General features: G+C 38.6%; 1 protein-coding gene across 1 annotated transcript in view; it reads right to left on the bottom strand.

The window, feature by feature from the left end:
• The window catches only part of LRMDA (leucine rich melanocyte differentiation associated), a 1,092,698-nt gene that overhangs the window by 220,674 nt on the left and 855,130 nt on the right, over positions 1–16,894 (bottom strand). The window contains exon 6 of the mRNA XM_068547953.1: positions 2,690–2,774. Coding sequence (XP_068404054.1) covers positions 2,690–2,774 — 85 coding nt within the window. The remainder of the gene's footprint in view (positions 1–2,689; positions 2,775–16,894) is intronic.

Here is a 16,894-nt window from a genome sequence, read left to right as displayed (position 1 = left end):
CAGCCAAAAATAATAAATAAATAAATAAATAAATAAATAAATAAATAAATAAATAAGTGAAATTCTTAAAAAAAAAAAATTTCATGCAGGAAGAACAAAGTACTGGGCATTACTGTCCCCATGAGGTTTAGATTATCTACACGTTACGGATGGAAAAATAGAGTCCCCTGCCTCCTGATCATTATTCTGGGCCCAGACTTCCTTTGCATTTGAATCTACAGTCCTTAGGACATGAACCTCTGGCCTATCCTACTCGACATTGGAAGTTACATAAAAGGACAAGCAAAGGGAAAATGGCATGTATAGAAAAATAGCAATTTGCACGTGAACTACTGCCCACCAGTTTGTGTAGTCGTTGGTGCGGAATGAAAAGAGATTGGGAACCGAATGAACCAAAAATTATTTACAAATAGAATTTCCACTTAGGACTTTATAGACCAAGTTTCAAACATCATGGAGGATTTCACCTGGGAAAGAATTGGTGTAATTTGCCTTCACAACATGCAAGTACCTCTCTGGATAAATGTTTGTCGGCTGTTTCCATGAAAATATTAACAAATGACACTCAAAAAGTTTGGTGATTTATGGAATCAGAAATTTAGAATAATTTCTTTCACTTAAATACAAAAAAACCAAGATGGCATTAAGTGGTTTCATTCTGGATGCTGAAAACTATGGCTTTCCTCATTTGTCACTGCATGATTCATGTCAAGATGAAATATATCAGTCTCATATTTTCCCTACACAGATCATTCCAATAATAATTCAGCCTAATGAGCTTCTTTGGTTCTCTCTTTACTGGTCTCCTCATGAACATAAGTCCAAAGACCTGGCCGTCATTTCATGATGCTGTCTTGCTCTTTTCAACATCCAAGTACTTAGCACAGATCACGCAACTAATGCATCAAATGCATTAAATGTGTATTAATTACTCAAGAAATTCAAGACATCTGTTCTTGGCTCCCTTTAAATAATGTTTTCCCTATTGATGTTGGGCTCTGATATCATTCAAGGGGGCCTATTTTCACTCTAACCATGTTAGGTATTTTTCCATATTCCAAATATTAACCAAAATATCTTCAAAACTACTGTTTTATATTCCATTTCTTCAAGGTTCAGATTTTTTATTTTACTGTTACAACGACAGATGACCTTTGCCCTATTACTGATGACTATCACTTATGGGGTCCTCCTGCTGTGAAATCTCAATTTCATGGCCAGATCAACTCAAGTAGGCCTGAGGGCTCTGAGACTTCAGTTCCTACTCATGTAGTCAACGGGCTACACAGTTAAAACTACCCTTATTCAAATGCAAGAGACCATCTTTGAGAATATGATGCTAGGCTTAATTTGTTATCCCTTCTAGATAGCATATTATTGTTTGCCTAGAGGAATTCCTGCCACCCCCCGCCACCCAATAAAACAGTCTCTAAAGGGATATACTCAAAACCTTCATAAGGACATTCAGCAGAAGAGATCTGTTCACACCCCTCAAAATATAACATGTTGGCAGCTATTTATTCTACCTGACTTTGAGCAAAATTGATTTTCACAAGTTTGACACTTACTGAATGGAATCACAGTTGAACCCTAATTGAACCAACACATATTTAAATGTAGAAAAGTTCCACTGGGCCCAGACATCAAACAGACAACACAGGTCCAAGTCACAGACACCTGGAATCCTGCATTACTCAATGGATCGTTTTCTGCAGAATATAAGTGTGCCATTTGCCTGAAACCCCCATGTCTTGCTTAGAGGGCCAGCTCTACTTTCTGATAATCTCTACAGACTTGGCTCCGACCCATCCATCCTTCTGTGCAGCTTGGATGACAAAGCTGGAAGAGCCCTTATTTAGTGTCCCCTGCATGTACAAGGGGAATTTCCTGCTTGGGGAAGCAATGTTTAAAGTATGTAATGCCCTCAATCTAAGCCTGTTCTTACTTATCCTTGGAAGGTAGATTCACCATTACGAAACATGACTGTGGTCATAACCAGAATAAAATGGGGTAAACAAGTTACATCATGTGGCCTCTTCCTGTCCTAACTAATTCCAACAAAGCTGGTCACATAGTCCTTGGCCTGAACAGCCAGGTTAGGGATAAAGCATGTTTAAATTATATTCCTTGCAGACTTTAGAGATGGCAATAGGAATTCAAGGCTTTGGAAGAACTGGGTAAGCCAAATTAAAGTTTCAAGGATCAGAGAATTCAGAGAAAACTGCATATTGATTCTCCTTAATGTTGCTAGGCAAACTGGAATTCCTTTTAGCTGTAATGTAGAGTTCATTCATTTTGAAATTACAGATTTCAACTATTATACTCCCAAACAGTGACACTTTTACAAATATCACTGAGTTTCCTAATTTCTCTCCATCACTTTCTCTGGAGGAAATGACCTCCTTAGTAATGACCTCCTTGAAGTACGATAATCTCTTTGTTTAGAGAAAAAATATCACAAAATTATATTCCACCATAGACTTATTTGCCTTCCCAATAGACTGCCACTAAATTCTGTTTAATATGAGTGAAAATCACTAGGCTTGACAGGTATGGTTTTCTCATCAAGGACTTGAAAAGCACCGTGTTCCTTCCAAAGTGCCGAGGCAGCAGTAATGAGCCCCGAGCTCCGCAAAGGCCGGTGTCCCTCCCTGCAGCCACCGAGAGCAATAAAAAGCAGGGTTCCTACCTCGGTGACTGGTGAGTTCCCTGGAAGCAGAAGGCAGGGGTGTGTAGCGGCTCTTCGGAGAGGCGGCAACGCTGTCACTGGAGGCCTGCGTGAAAAAACCACATCAACATGAAGCCACACCAAACACTAAATACCTTCATTTACCCAACTTGTCTCCTTGGGATCTGGGTTTGGAGAAAATATTATGGACCAAGACCCTTCTTAGGAAGCAAGAGTTGTCTGTGTTGAGATAATATTCTGGTAAGTGTAGGGTCGAATACCAAGCTTTCAGGGGACTTGGTACAGGTGGAAGGGCTCTGACACAAGGGGATGGTTTGTTTACTGTGCTGAACTGCAAGGAGGAGGAGGAGGAGGAGGAAAAGAGAAGTTGAAGGCAGGAAATGATGCAGACTTAGATTTCTGCCACAGGCCTCCTACCAATACTTCCCACAGATTGAACGCTCACTGTGCGGAGGAGATTTCTATGGAAACCAGTGAAGAGGCTCAGCTTTGCCCCCAGGGTGGATGGGACAAACAAGCCTGGTTTACTGGACCCAGTGGCATGGAGATAATGGGAAGCTGAAGTCAAAAGGCCTGGCAGCATGAAGTGACCCTAGAGAAGGAGACAAACCATTGCAGACCCTGCAACTGGGGTTCTGGCTACATTTCACAATAGCACTGAAAAACCCATCTGAAATTTGAAATACAATGGTCATCGACAAAACTTTGCCATTTCAAAGTCTAAAAGAAAATATTATGAGGATGCTTTTTTTTTTTTTTTTTTTTTACTGTACACAAGGCTCTTTAACCATTCGATTCTATATAGTGGGACGCAGGCTGCTAACTCTCTTTCCCTAACATTACATCCATGGGGGCTAAGGCAGGAGGAAAGGACCACAGCTGGAGAGTCAGGTGTCACTCAGAGCTAATGACCAGTATGTCACATTCTGAGTGTGGCTGCGTGGAGTACGAAGAATCACCACTGCAACTCTTACTGAGACTTCTGAATCAAACGCTACTTTTTTTTTTTTTTTTTAATATCCAAAAAAGAACATCTGCTAGGATCAAAATCCTAAGCTTACAACCTTTCCAAGCTTCATGAAAAGGTAAATTTCATTAATGCTACATTTTTCTTTCTGGAAAAGGAAATACATTCTATGGGATATATTTGCCCTGGTAGGAGGAGGCCTTTTCTCCAAAGAGATTATCGACATTATAGGAATCAAAACTAAGTAGGAGATTAGACCTACTTGCTAGAAAAACCCTTTAAACCCCGTTTCTGACATTTGAGATGTTTGATTAAGCAGCTTTCAGTGGAGACTTACAGAAGGAGTTCTGAATGCCACAAAAGCAGAAGCTCTGTCCCCAAGGTAGAGACAGATTTCCGGTAGCATTTCTTCATTTCAGCAGCAAGAGAAATATATGGTGTTTAAAGTTTGATCCAAAGGTATTGGGTCTAGAAAGATCAAAGTTCAGTCACCAAGAAAAATGTTTTAAAAAGGACCCAAGATTTGTAAGATACTGCATCATTAGACATTTAGGATGCTGCAACAATGTAAGAGAGTCAGCAATTAGATTAAAATTCAAACACTAGAATCACCAGGTGTTTCTCCATTTGGCATCAAGGTCTCCTGTAATCCCTACGTGATAACTGAGACACAACGACATGTTCTGAATATGGCACCTATTCAATGCTCGAGGCAGGGTATATGCGGCAGAGGAACGGGGAACGTCCTTCCACAGATCTACTGTACTTCCTCCATAAGAGGCCATAGCTTCTTTCTCTGTCACTGTTTCTGCTCCACCTTGTTGCTAAAAAAGCCTAAAATTCCAGGATGAGCTTTAGGTTGCTATATTGTGATATTTCTTGGTGCTTTTAATCTCAATTTGGGCTGTTGACAATTGGATGACAGCTTTTCCTAAAATTACTGGAAGAAACTACCTTTCAGCAAATACCTCTGATGGGGCAAAACATACGAGTTTTGTAACCAAGAGTAAAATAGCGATTTAACTTTTATTTCCAATTGTAGGCAAAGCAAAAACTGTGTGGCTTGAGTTCTGTTTTGCAGTCATCATTCTTCGCCTAGCACTTAATTACTTTTCTGCTCAATGTCCATTTATAAACTCAAGTCATGGGAAAGAATCCAGGAAGAGAACAATTTTGCAAACTATGCCTTTTGGTGAGACTTTCATGGCTGGATGTTGGGGAAAACCGCTACAAACCAAGGTTCTAACTACCAGTTCTTTGACTTGGCTTTTAGCAAAATGAAGTCCATGTGATCTTTTCAATAGTGATGTTGAAAATTATGCTTAGAAGCATGATTCAGAAAAGCACAACTATCATATGAAAGAAATGGACAAGACAATGTCTTAAATTTGCATACTACCTGCCCCAGAATAGAGAACGCCCCTTGAAACTGAAGCAGTACACTCACAGTATATCAAGAATGAAATAACAGAAACGTAAGTGGAAATATTTAATGTTTTCGTTTACCCGGATTAAGGAAGTATGCCTAAAATGGGAACAGGGAAATCGGGGTAAATCGGAATCCCCAGAACTACAAATAATTCTCAAATCTTTAAGTACTTGCCAAAGTTTCTAACGACCTGTGGCAAAGAATTACACTTTTACATTTTACTTGTTAGAGAAGTAAACATTTTACCCCTGTTAGAGAATTTTTGCAACATCTACAATAAAATGTTAGCATCCAGAATACCTATATCCCTAAATAAATAAAAATATAATAAAAGATGGGCAAAGGAAATCTCAGACAATTCAAAGAAGAGGAAACCTGAGTGGTCAATAAATAAAAGAGAAGATGGTCGAATTTACTAGTCCTAAGGGTAATGCAAATTAAGACAAAATGCAATTTTTTTTTGTCCATCATAGTTGGCAAACTTTTAAGTCTTACAATAGCGAGTGCTGTAGAGAATGAAGGACAACAAAACTCGTAACCTCTCATCCCTTGCCAGTGGAAACGTACATTGGTTCAACTACACAGGAGAGTAGTTTAGCAATATCTAATAAAATTGAAAACTGGTACTGTAGTTCCTTTAAAATATATACAATGGAACATTTTACTCAGGTCTGTAAGGTGGAACATAGAACAATGTTTATTGCAGTATTATTTACAACAGAACAAACTGGAAATAATTCAAATGTCTATCAATGAGGAAAATGGATAAATAAAATGCTGTATATTCATATGACAGAATAATATTTAGCACTTAAGAGCGATAAAGCTGATTTATATATCTCAATTTGAGGTCTAAAAATTTAATAAAAAGTGAAAATGCAAGTTGCAAAATGATAAATGTAGTGCAATATTATTTATGTAAATGTGTAGTTCTTTGATCTCATGTGTGTATATGGAAAGGTCTGAAAATGATAAAGGTTATACACTAAATTCATGAAAATGGTTGCCTCTGCCACAGGGCACAGGAATAGGACTGGGGCTAATGCGAAAGGTGGGGAGCTTCAATTTTACAGATAAGGTTTATTTCTTTTATTGAAAGATAAGACATGACAAAAAATGTCAAGATATTAGAAAATACAAACCCTGTATGGTAGCTGAACATGCTCATTACTTTTCAAACTTTTCTACATTTTTGCAATTTCTCAAAATCAAACATGAAAACTGAAAAAACAGACTCCTATTTTCTCTCTGATCCATAAGTCCTATGTTGATATAAACTCATAATTAGAGGAAATTTCCTCTAACAATTTTCTGATACTTGCCCAACGTGGATTCAGGCCATCTCCGGTTGGCTTTTTGTGATGAAATATCCCATTTCTAATTCTTCCAAAGCTACTGAGTATGACAATAGAATGGAAAAAGCCGATAAACAGTAGTAACTATAAATTCCCCCTTCACACCAAGGCTTGAAATGCTCGTTCCAGCCTGGTAAGTCCTTCTGCTTAAGATCTGCCAAAGCATACTGAAGGTTTATGTACTTGTCTCCTACTCACAACTGGAGAGTTGCTAATAATTTTTTAAACTCACATCAATAATGATAATGGTCACTAATATACTGTGCTTTGCAATTTCTATAACGCAGGAAGGAAGGAAGAACTTTGGCAACCTCGTTGGAAAAGATTGAATGAAAGTACAGTACAAGAGATTTGCAAAGTGAGAATTTCACTCTGCGGTTCCAGGAAACAAATGTCTTTAGATGAATGTGTAAAATTCGAGCCCTCTCCCATTGGGTGCGTTCCATGAAAACCTGCATTCCAGTGGATATTTCTGAACACCATGGATGCCCGGAAGGAACATGATACAGACCACAGGAGGAGAGATTTGGCAGGCTTCAAGACAAGAAGGGGGCAGCTACAAAGTTGTTTAATAGCCATAAATCTCCCACTATTTTTCACAAAATACCATCTAAGACCACAGCTCCACAACTCATTCCCCATCACTCAGCTCAAGTGGAGCGCTCTGGCATGCTCACTCACCCTTAAATCATACACTGCATAAAGTGATCCCAGGTCTGGGAAATTTATCAGCCTCTTTCAAGTAAAAGCAATCTTCGTTTTTCATCACAATTCATTCCCTGAAACTGTGGTATAAAGCTGACTCTTCTAAAAACATTTATTTTCTCTCATAAGAAAAAGTATCACTCATTTATTATTAAGGATTTAATAAACACCTACTATATGCCAGGCCCTGTGTAGAGAATACCAAGAAAAATAAAATGAGGACCTTGGCTGCATTCCCAACTCATCAAAAAAAAGAAAAAGAAGAAATTAGAATCATGATTAATGCTGGTTAGTAAGAGTCACCAACTCAAAGCCTGATCCCCATACTCTGCATCATCACGGAACTTTGACCCTGACCTCTATGATGACAGCTGAACACATGGACCAGTAATTACATCCTTGCTTATTTCTTCTTCATACTAACAGAGAACTTTCAAGATTAACTCTACTAACTTTCCGAGATTAACTATACTGTTACCCTTGTCCCCAACATGTTGCTAGAAAGACAGAAAGAAATCAATGCATAATGCTTGAATGAATAAAACATTTTAATGTCAAAGAGAAAACTATACACCATGATTGTAATTCAACACAAAAGTGTAGGCCAAGTTGCCAGAATCAGAGGTAAAGACTTGACAGCATCTCAAGGATTAAGTTAACAGCCACAGAACCGGCCTAAGGTGGAGTCTTCCCACTTGCTCACACGTGAAGGCACCAGGCCTTTCAGTGTGAGGACAGACAGAAAGCCTCCACCACAGACCCACTGCGCTGGAAATGACAGACAGGTGGGGGAACAGGAAAACCATATTCTGGTCCACAGCCAGAAGCCAAAAAACTGAGAGAAAAAAAGGGGGTATGGTGGGATGAGGGTGGGCCAGGAACCAAGGGATGAAGAACGGGCCCAAATGGGCAAAAGGAAGAGTCTGGGAAAGAGCTGAGCATTCAGCTGACTGATGGAGGTGAGGGGTAATTCAGAGCAGAAGTCAGTCAAAGAAGGGGTGCGGTGAGGGGGAGGGTTGTGCCAAAGGCTCTCCGGAGTCAGGAAGCCCTTTGCAGGCAAAACAGCCTCCAGAGCTTGCCACTGTTTGTATCTGATCTACAGGGGGTCCAGTTCCGCCAGTGCCTAAAAGGCCATCAGGCTCAGAGCTGTAGTTCTGAAATGTTTATGAGAGGAAGGGAAGAAGGTGAGGAGGAAGGCAGGAAGGCAGGTAGGAAGGAAAAGAAACAGGAATGGAAAACAGGAAGCAAGGGCTATAGACTGGGCATTTTTTGGACCTTTACACAAATAATCAAATTACAGAATGTCAGAGCTGTAAAAGACCTTTTCAATCATCGAGAGCCATGGTTTCCAAAATACTTTTAGCAGACACTCACATAACAAGAAAAAATAAAACAACATAAATACTGGGCATTATGGAAATATTCATAATTACATGTGGTAACCAAATATAATATAAAAGAGATAAATATGCAACATTTTTATTATACAAAATTCAGTGAACACAGTTAATATAAGAAGAGTACATCCACTGCGATTTTTAGCAACGTAAAATTTACAATGGGTAAAAGTTAATAAGCAGAGATTGCAAGATTTTTGTGAACAATGTGGTGTGGGAAGATTTGATTTTTAAATTCTATTTAATGGTGCCATTTCTTCTGGCAGTTTAAAATATTTAAAATTTAAAATCCTACAAGGGCTGATCTGAAACAACACACTTTCCATCAAGTATCTTTCCAACCTCTCCTATCAAAGGGCAAGGAGAGGCGGCAGAAGGAGGGACAGTAGGAGTTAAGGAGGAAGGAGAGGGGGATAGAAAAGAAAGGAGGCACGGGGTGGGATAGGAACAATGTTTCTTGAATGCATTCTAAGTCTAATGGTTTTCCAATGTGTGAGTATATCCTATTATTACTCTCACGTGAGAAAAAAGAAAACTGAGGCATGGAAAGGATAAGTCACATGTCCAAGGCTACACAGTTCTAAAATCCAGAGTGGGATTAAAAACAAAGTCAGGAGGACCTGCGTGGAAAGGCGAGAGGCAGCACGTGGAAAGGAGGGCCTCTGGAGTGTGGAATTCCGGAGTTTGGAGCTGTGTGGCTGACAGGGGCTTGGTGCTCCAGCCAGGTGTCAGGTCTGTGCCACTGAGGTGGGAGAGCCGAGTGCAAGACATTGGTCCACCAGAGGCCTCTGAGCTCCAGGTAATATCAGACGACGAAAGCTCTCCCAGAGATCCCCATCTCAACGCTAAGACCCAGCTCCACTCAACAAACAGCAAGCTACAGTGCTGGACACCCTATGCCAAACAACTAGCAAGACAGGAACACAACCCCACCCATTAGGAGAGAAGTTGCCTAAACTCATAATAAGGTCACAGACACCCCAAACCCCTCACCACCAGATGCGCTCCTGCCCACAAGAAAGACAAGATCCAGCCTCATCCACCAGAACACAGGCACTAGTCCCCTCCGCCAGGAAGCCTACACAGCCCACTGAACCAAACTTAGCCACTGGGGGCAGACACCAAAAATAACAGGAACTACAAACCTGCAGCCTGCGAAAAGGAGACTCCAAACATGGTAAGTTAAGCAAAACGAGAAGACAGAGAAACACACAGCAGATGAAGGAGCAAGGTAAAAACCCACCAGACCAAACAAATGAAGAGGAAATAGGCAGTCTACCTGAAAAAGAGTTCAGAGTAATGATAGTAAAGATGATCCAGAATCTTAGAAATAGAATGGAGAAAATACAAGAAATGTTTAACAAGGACCTAGAAGAACTAAAGAGCAAGCAAACAAGGATGAACAACACAATAAATGAAATTAAAAATTCTCTAGAAGGAATCAATAGCAGAATAACTGAGGCAGAAGAACGGATAAGTGACCTGGAAGATAAAATAGTGGAAATAACTACTGCAGAGCAGAATAAAGAAAAAAGAATGAAAGGAATTGAGGACAGTCTTAGAGACCTCTGGGACAACATTAAATGCACCACCATTTGAATTATAGGGGTCCAAGAAGAAGAAGAGAAACAGAAAGGGACTGAGAAAATATTTGAAGACATTATAGTCAAAAACTTCCCTAATGTGGGAAAGGAAACAGTTAATCAAGTGCAGGAAGTGCAGAGAGTCCCATACAGGATAAATCCAAGGAGAAACACACCAAGACACATATAAATCAAACTATCAAAAATTAAATACAAAGACAATACAGTAAAAGCAGCAAGGGAAAAACAACAAATAACATACAAAGGAATCCCCATACAGTTAACAACTAATCTTTCAGCAGAAACTCTGCAAGCCAGAAGGGAGTGGCAAGACATATTTAAAGTGATGAAAGGGAAAAACCTACACCCAAGATTATTCTACCCAGCAAGGATCTCATTCAGATTTGACAGAGAAATTAAAACCTTTACAGACAAGCAAAAGCTAAGAGAACTCAGCGCCACCAAACCAGCTTTACAACAAATGCTAAAGGAACTTCTCTAGGCAGGAAACACAAGAAAAGAAAAAGACCTACAATAACAAACCCAAAACAATTAAGAAAATGGTAATAAGAACATACATATCAATAATTACCTTAAATGTAAACGGATTATGCTCCCGCCAAAAGACACAGACGGGCTGAATGGATACAAAAACAAGACCTGTATATATGCTGTCTACAAGAGACCAACTTCAGACCTAGGGACACATACAGACTGAAAGTGAGGGCACGGAAAAAGATATTCCATGCAAATGGAAATCAAAAGAAACCTGGAGGAGCAACACTCGTATCAGGCAAAATAGACTGTAAAATAAAGACTATCACAAGAGACAAAAGAGGACACTACATAATGATCAAGGGATCAATCCAAGAAGAAGATATAACAATTGTAAATATTTATGCACCCAACACAGGAGCACCTCAATACATAAGGCAAATGCTAACAGCCATAAAAGGGGAAATCGACAGTAACACAATCATAGTAGGGGACTTCAATACCCCACTTTCGCCAATGGACAGATCATCCAAAATGAAGATAAATAAGGAAACACAGCTTTAAATGATACATTAACAAGATAGACTTAATTGATATTTATAGGACATTCCATCCAAAAACAACAGAATACACTTTCTTCTCAAGTGCTCATGGAACATTCTCCAGGATAGATCATATCCTGGGTCACAAATCAAGCCTTGGCAAATTTAAGAAAACTGAAATCATATCAAATATCTTTCTGACCACAATGCTATGAGACTAGATATCAATTACAGGAAAAAATCTGTAAAAAATACAAACACATGGAGGCTAAACAAGACACTACTAAATAACCAAGATCACTGAAGAAATCAAAGAGGAAATCAAAAAATACCTAGAAATGAATGACAATGAAAACACGACGACCCAGAAACTATGGGATGCATCAAAAGCAGTTCTAAGAGGGATGTTTATAGCAATACAATCCTACCTCAAGAAACAGGAAACATCTCAAATAAAAACCTAACCTTACACCTAAAGCAATTAGAGGAAGAAGAACAAAAAACCCCCTAAGTTACCAGAAGTAAAGAAATCATAAAGATTAGAACAGAAATAAATGAAAAAGAAATGAAGGAAACGATAGCAAACATCAATAAAACTAAAAGCTGGTTCTTTGAGAAGATAAACAAAATTGATACACCATTAGCCAGACTCATCAAGAAAAAAACGGAGAACATTCAAATCAATAGAATTAGAAATGAAAAAGGAGAAGTAACCACTGACACTGCAGAAATACAAATGATCATAAGACATTACTACAAGCAACTATATGCCAATAAAATGGACAACCTGGAAGAAATGGACAAACTCTTAGAAAAGCACAACCTTCCGAGACTGAAGCAGGAAGAAATAGAAAATATAAACAGACCAATCACAAGCACTGAAATTGAAACTGTGATTAAAAATCTTCCAACAAACAAAAGCCCAGGACCAGATGGCCTCACAGGTGAATTCTATCAAAGATTTAGAGAAGAGCTAACACCTATCCTTCTCAAACTCTTCCAAAATATAGCAGAGGGAGGAACCCTCCCAAACTCATTCTACGAGGCCACCAGCACCCTGATACCAAAACCAGACAAAGACGTCACAAAGAAAGAAAACTACAGGCCAATATCACTGATGCACACAGATGCAAAAATCCTCAACAAAATACTAGCAAACAGAGTCCAACAGCACATTAAAAGGATCATACACCACGGTCAAGTGGGGTTCACCCCAGGAATGCAAGGATTCTTCAACATATGCAAATCAATCAATGTCATACACCATATTAACAAATTGAAGGAGAAAAACCATATGATCATCTCAATAGATGCACAAAAAGCTTTTGACAGAATTCAACACCCATTTATGAAAAAAACCCTCCAGAAAGTAGGCATAGAGGGAACTTACCTCAACATAATAAAGGCCATATATGACAAACCCACAGCCAACATCGTTCTCAATGGTGAAAAACTGAAACCATTTCTCTAAGACCAGGAACAAGACAAAGCTGTCCACTCTCACCACTATTATTCAACATAGTTTTGGAATTTTCAGCCACAGCAGTCAGAGGAGAAAAAGAAATAAAAGGAATCCAAATCAGAAAGGAAGAAGTAAAGCTGTCACTGTTTGCAGATGACATGATACTATACATAGAGAATCTTAAAGATGGTACCAGAAAACTACTAGAGCTAATCAATGAAGCTGGTAAAGCAGCAGGATACAAAATTAATGCACAGAAATCTCTTGCATTCCTATACACTAATGATGAAAAATCTGAAAGAGAAATGAAGGAAACACTCCCATTTACCATTGCAACAAAAAGAATAAAATACCTAGGAATAAACCTACTTAAGGAGACAAAAGACCTGTATGGAGAAAACTATAAGACACTGATGAAAGAAATTAAAGATGATACAAACAGATGGAGAGATATACCATGGTCTTGGATTGGAAGAATCAACATTGTGAAAATGACTATACTACCCAAAGCAATCTACAGATTCAGTGCAATCCCTATCAAACTACCAATGGCATTTTTCACAGAACTAGAACACAACATTTCACAATTTGTATGGAAACACAAAAGACCCAGAATAGCCAAAGCAATCTTGAGAAAGAAAAATGGAGCTGGAAGAATCAGGCTCCTGGTCTTCAGACTATACTACACAGCTACAGTAATCAAGACAGTCTGGTACTAGCACAAAAACAGAAATATAGATCAATGGAACAGGACAGAAAGCCCAGAGATAAACCCACGCACATATGGTCACCTTATCGTTGATAAAGGAGGAAAGAATATACAATGGAGAAAAGACAGCTTCTTCAATAAGTGGTGCTGGGAAAACTGGACAGCTACATGTAAAAGAATGAAATGAGAACACTCCCTAACACCATACACAAAAAGAAACTCAAAATGGATTAAAGACCCAAATATAAGGCCAGACACTATCAAACTCTTAAGAGGAAAACATAGGCAGAACACTCTATGACATAAATCACAGCAAGATCCTTTTTGACCCACCTCCTAGAGAAACGGAAATAAAAACAAAAATAAACAAGTGGGACCTAATGAAACTTAAAAGCTTTTGCACAGCAAAGGAAACCATAAACAAGATGAAAAGACAACCCTCAGAATGGGAAAAAATATTTGCAAATGAAGCAACTGACAAAGGATTAATCTCCAAAATGTACAAGCAGCTCATGCAGCTCAATATCAAAAAAACAAACAACCCAATCCAAAAATGGGCAGAAGCCCTAAATAGACATTTTTCCAAAGAAGATATACAGATTGCCAACAAACACATGAAAGGATGCTCAACATCACTAACCATTAGAGAAATGCAAATCAAAACTACAATGAGGTATCACCTCACACCAGTCAGGATGGCCATCATCAAAAAATCTACAAACAGTAAATGCTGGAGAGGGTGTGGAGAAAAGGGAACCCTCTTACACTGCTGGTGGGAATGTATATTGATGCAGCCACTATGGAGAACAGTATGGAGGTTCCTTAAAAAACTAAAAATAGAACTACCATACGACCCAGCAATCCCACTCCTGGGCATATACCCTGAGAAAACCATAATTCAAAAAGAGTCATGGACCACAATGTTCATTGCAGCTCTATTTACAGTAGCCAGGACATGGAAGCAACCTAAGTGAATGGATAAAGAAGATGTGGCAGGTGCATACAATGGAATATGACTCAGCCATAAAAAGAAACAAAGCTGAGTTATTTGTAGTGAGGTGGATGGACCTGAAGACTGTCATACAGAGTGAAGTAAGTCAGAAAGAAAAAAACAAATACTGTATGCTAACACATATATATGGAATCTAAAAAAAAAGTGGTTATGAAGAACCTAGGGGCAGGACAGGGATAAAGATACAGATGTAGACAATGAACTTGAGGATACGGGGAGGGGGAAGGGTAAGCTGGGACAAAGTGAGAGAGTAGCACTTACTTATATACACTACCAAATGTAAAATAGATAGCTAGTGGGAAGCAGCCGCATAGCACAGGGAGATCAGCTCGGTGCTCTGTGACCACCTAGAGGGGTGGGATAGGGAGGGTGGGAGGGGGACACAAGAGGGAGGAGATATGGGGATATACGTATATGTATAGCTGATTCACTTTGTTATAAAGCAGAAACTAACACACCATTGTAAAGCAATTATACTCCACTAAAGATGTTAAAAAAGAAATAAAAAAAAAAAAAACCAAGTCAGCCTGGCCCACAAACTCCAAGAGGTTTCCCCAGCGCCACACCCTCTCAGCAGCAGAGGCCCCAGATCTTTGTCATACGCCGCTCCTGGCCATCATCCAGTTTGCCTCACACCACTGTCAACTGGGCACTTGTCTGGTCCCTTCTGCAGGACTGTCAACTTCAAGAGCACAGGGGCCAACACCTGTGTTGATAGTGAATGCCTTGCAGCTCCCAACAAAGCAACTTCTCCAAGCATTAAGAAAGGGTTGTCAAGTGAGAGGGAGCTTACTAATAGCATGGGCAATTTTAAAGGCAGAATATCCAATCTTTCAAGAAACAAATAATCATCTTTGACCAGAGAAATATGATGGAGCACAAGTTAATTATTTTACCGTTAATTATTAATCCCTGCTGAGGATTTAGTTTGTGACATATGTTCAAACAGAATGTAATCAGAACGTAATATATTACAACCTCCAAGTAATGAGTGTGTATACGTGGTTGTGTGTGTGTATCACATTTCTTGTGCGCTAGTTACATGGAGGCATTTTAAGCACACTTTTTCATTTAACTATCTCAACAACGTTAAGGAGTACCATTATTACTATCATTTTATAGATAAGGCAATCGGGATTTAGAGAGGTTAAATAACTTGCCCAAGAGCACCTAGCTAGCATGTGGGGAATTTAGAATTCCAACCAACACATCTTGATTTCACAGCCTGAATCCCAACCATTGTGCAATGAACTCGATACTCAAAGGTGCCTGGCAAGGAAAAACTTCCTGGGTTTAGTACATATACTAAGACAGGTTATATATTTCTAGTAAGATATGATGAAATTCATGTGAATATGCAACATGTTTTGTGGTCTGGCGTATACATAAAACCATTACGTTATTTATTAAAAATAACTGACGATGCAATGTAGACATAAGAGTGCTTCAGATCTCTTTAGCCCTTTGGGGTTAACATAACCAATGATGTCTACGGTCAACCTCTACCAGCTCATAAAAACCAATGGTTAAAATTTCAGGAATGCTGTATTTAAGTTGCTAAACACAGCCATTATTTAAAATTCAATTATATACACATGCGATTGGATAAATTAAAAGTAAGGGTAATATGTAACCAAACTCAGTACTTTCCAATTATTTTACACAACTTTACTACCATTTATGTTCGTGAAAGTATTCATGTCTATTATATCTACATTGTGTAAATACTATATAATAATATGCTACTTCGTATCTCTTCCCATCTCTTCAGTGATGTCACTTTGGTAGCCTGACATCAGCCATGATAGGAGTATTTACAGCAGAAACTGGCAAATGCTACAAATTAGGGATTTATTATCTTGATTTTTTTTTTAAACTTAAGAAAATGATGGGAACATGTTAATTACACAGATTAAACTTAAAAGTTATGTTGTGTCTGTAGCTATTACATTGTGAATAGCACCGAAAAGTTGAGGAAATATTCTTCAAATATTCAAAGACCATTATCTGATTCAGTAAAGAAGTTGCTCATGCCACTGACAAAAGAGTAAAGTTCTGACATACTCAGTAAGAAAAAAATATAGTTGATGTTCATGTCAGAACTACACTTATTCATCAATTGCAACCTTACGTTGGCAATGGATATGAAAGTTTGGCCAAAATAATACAAAATATTTGGTGAGACTGAATTAGCTGAATGGAATTTATAACAAAAAGGATTATATATTGAATTTTATTTGTAAACTGTGTGCTACTCATCCTTTATATACATAAAGATTACAATAAGCTTATGCACACATTTACATGCATAATGTTTTTTCCAGAGAGCCGGTTGTTAAATATTTCCAGCACACTACTACGTATAACCCTTATTATATAATGTCTAAGGTATGTTTGGGGCTATAGAGAAAAGGATAGTTAAGAAAAAAGCTAATTAAGCTTCAAAGATTCTGTCTTCAACTTATTTGATGTCTGATGCCTTACTAAGACTTAGATCCAAGCTCCGTCTGGCTACATGACCTTGGGTATTAAGCTCTTAAAGCTATACT

The sequence above is a fragment of the Eschrichtius robustus genome, chromosome 7 (assembly GCF_028021215.1).
Source record: "Eschrichtius robustus isolate mEscRob2 chromosome 7, mEscRob2.pri, whole genome shotgun sequence".
NCBI classification, from domain to species: Eukaryota; Metazoa; Chordata; class Mammalia; order Artiodactyla; family Eschrichtiidae; genus Eschrichtius; species Eschrichtius robustus.
The sequence above is the reverse complement of the archived record's forward strand: the minus strand, read 5'-3'. Positions and strand labels throughout refer to the sequence as shown.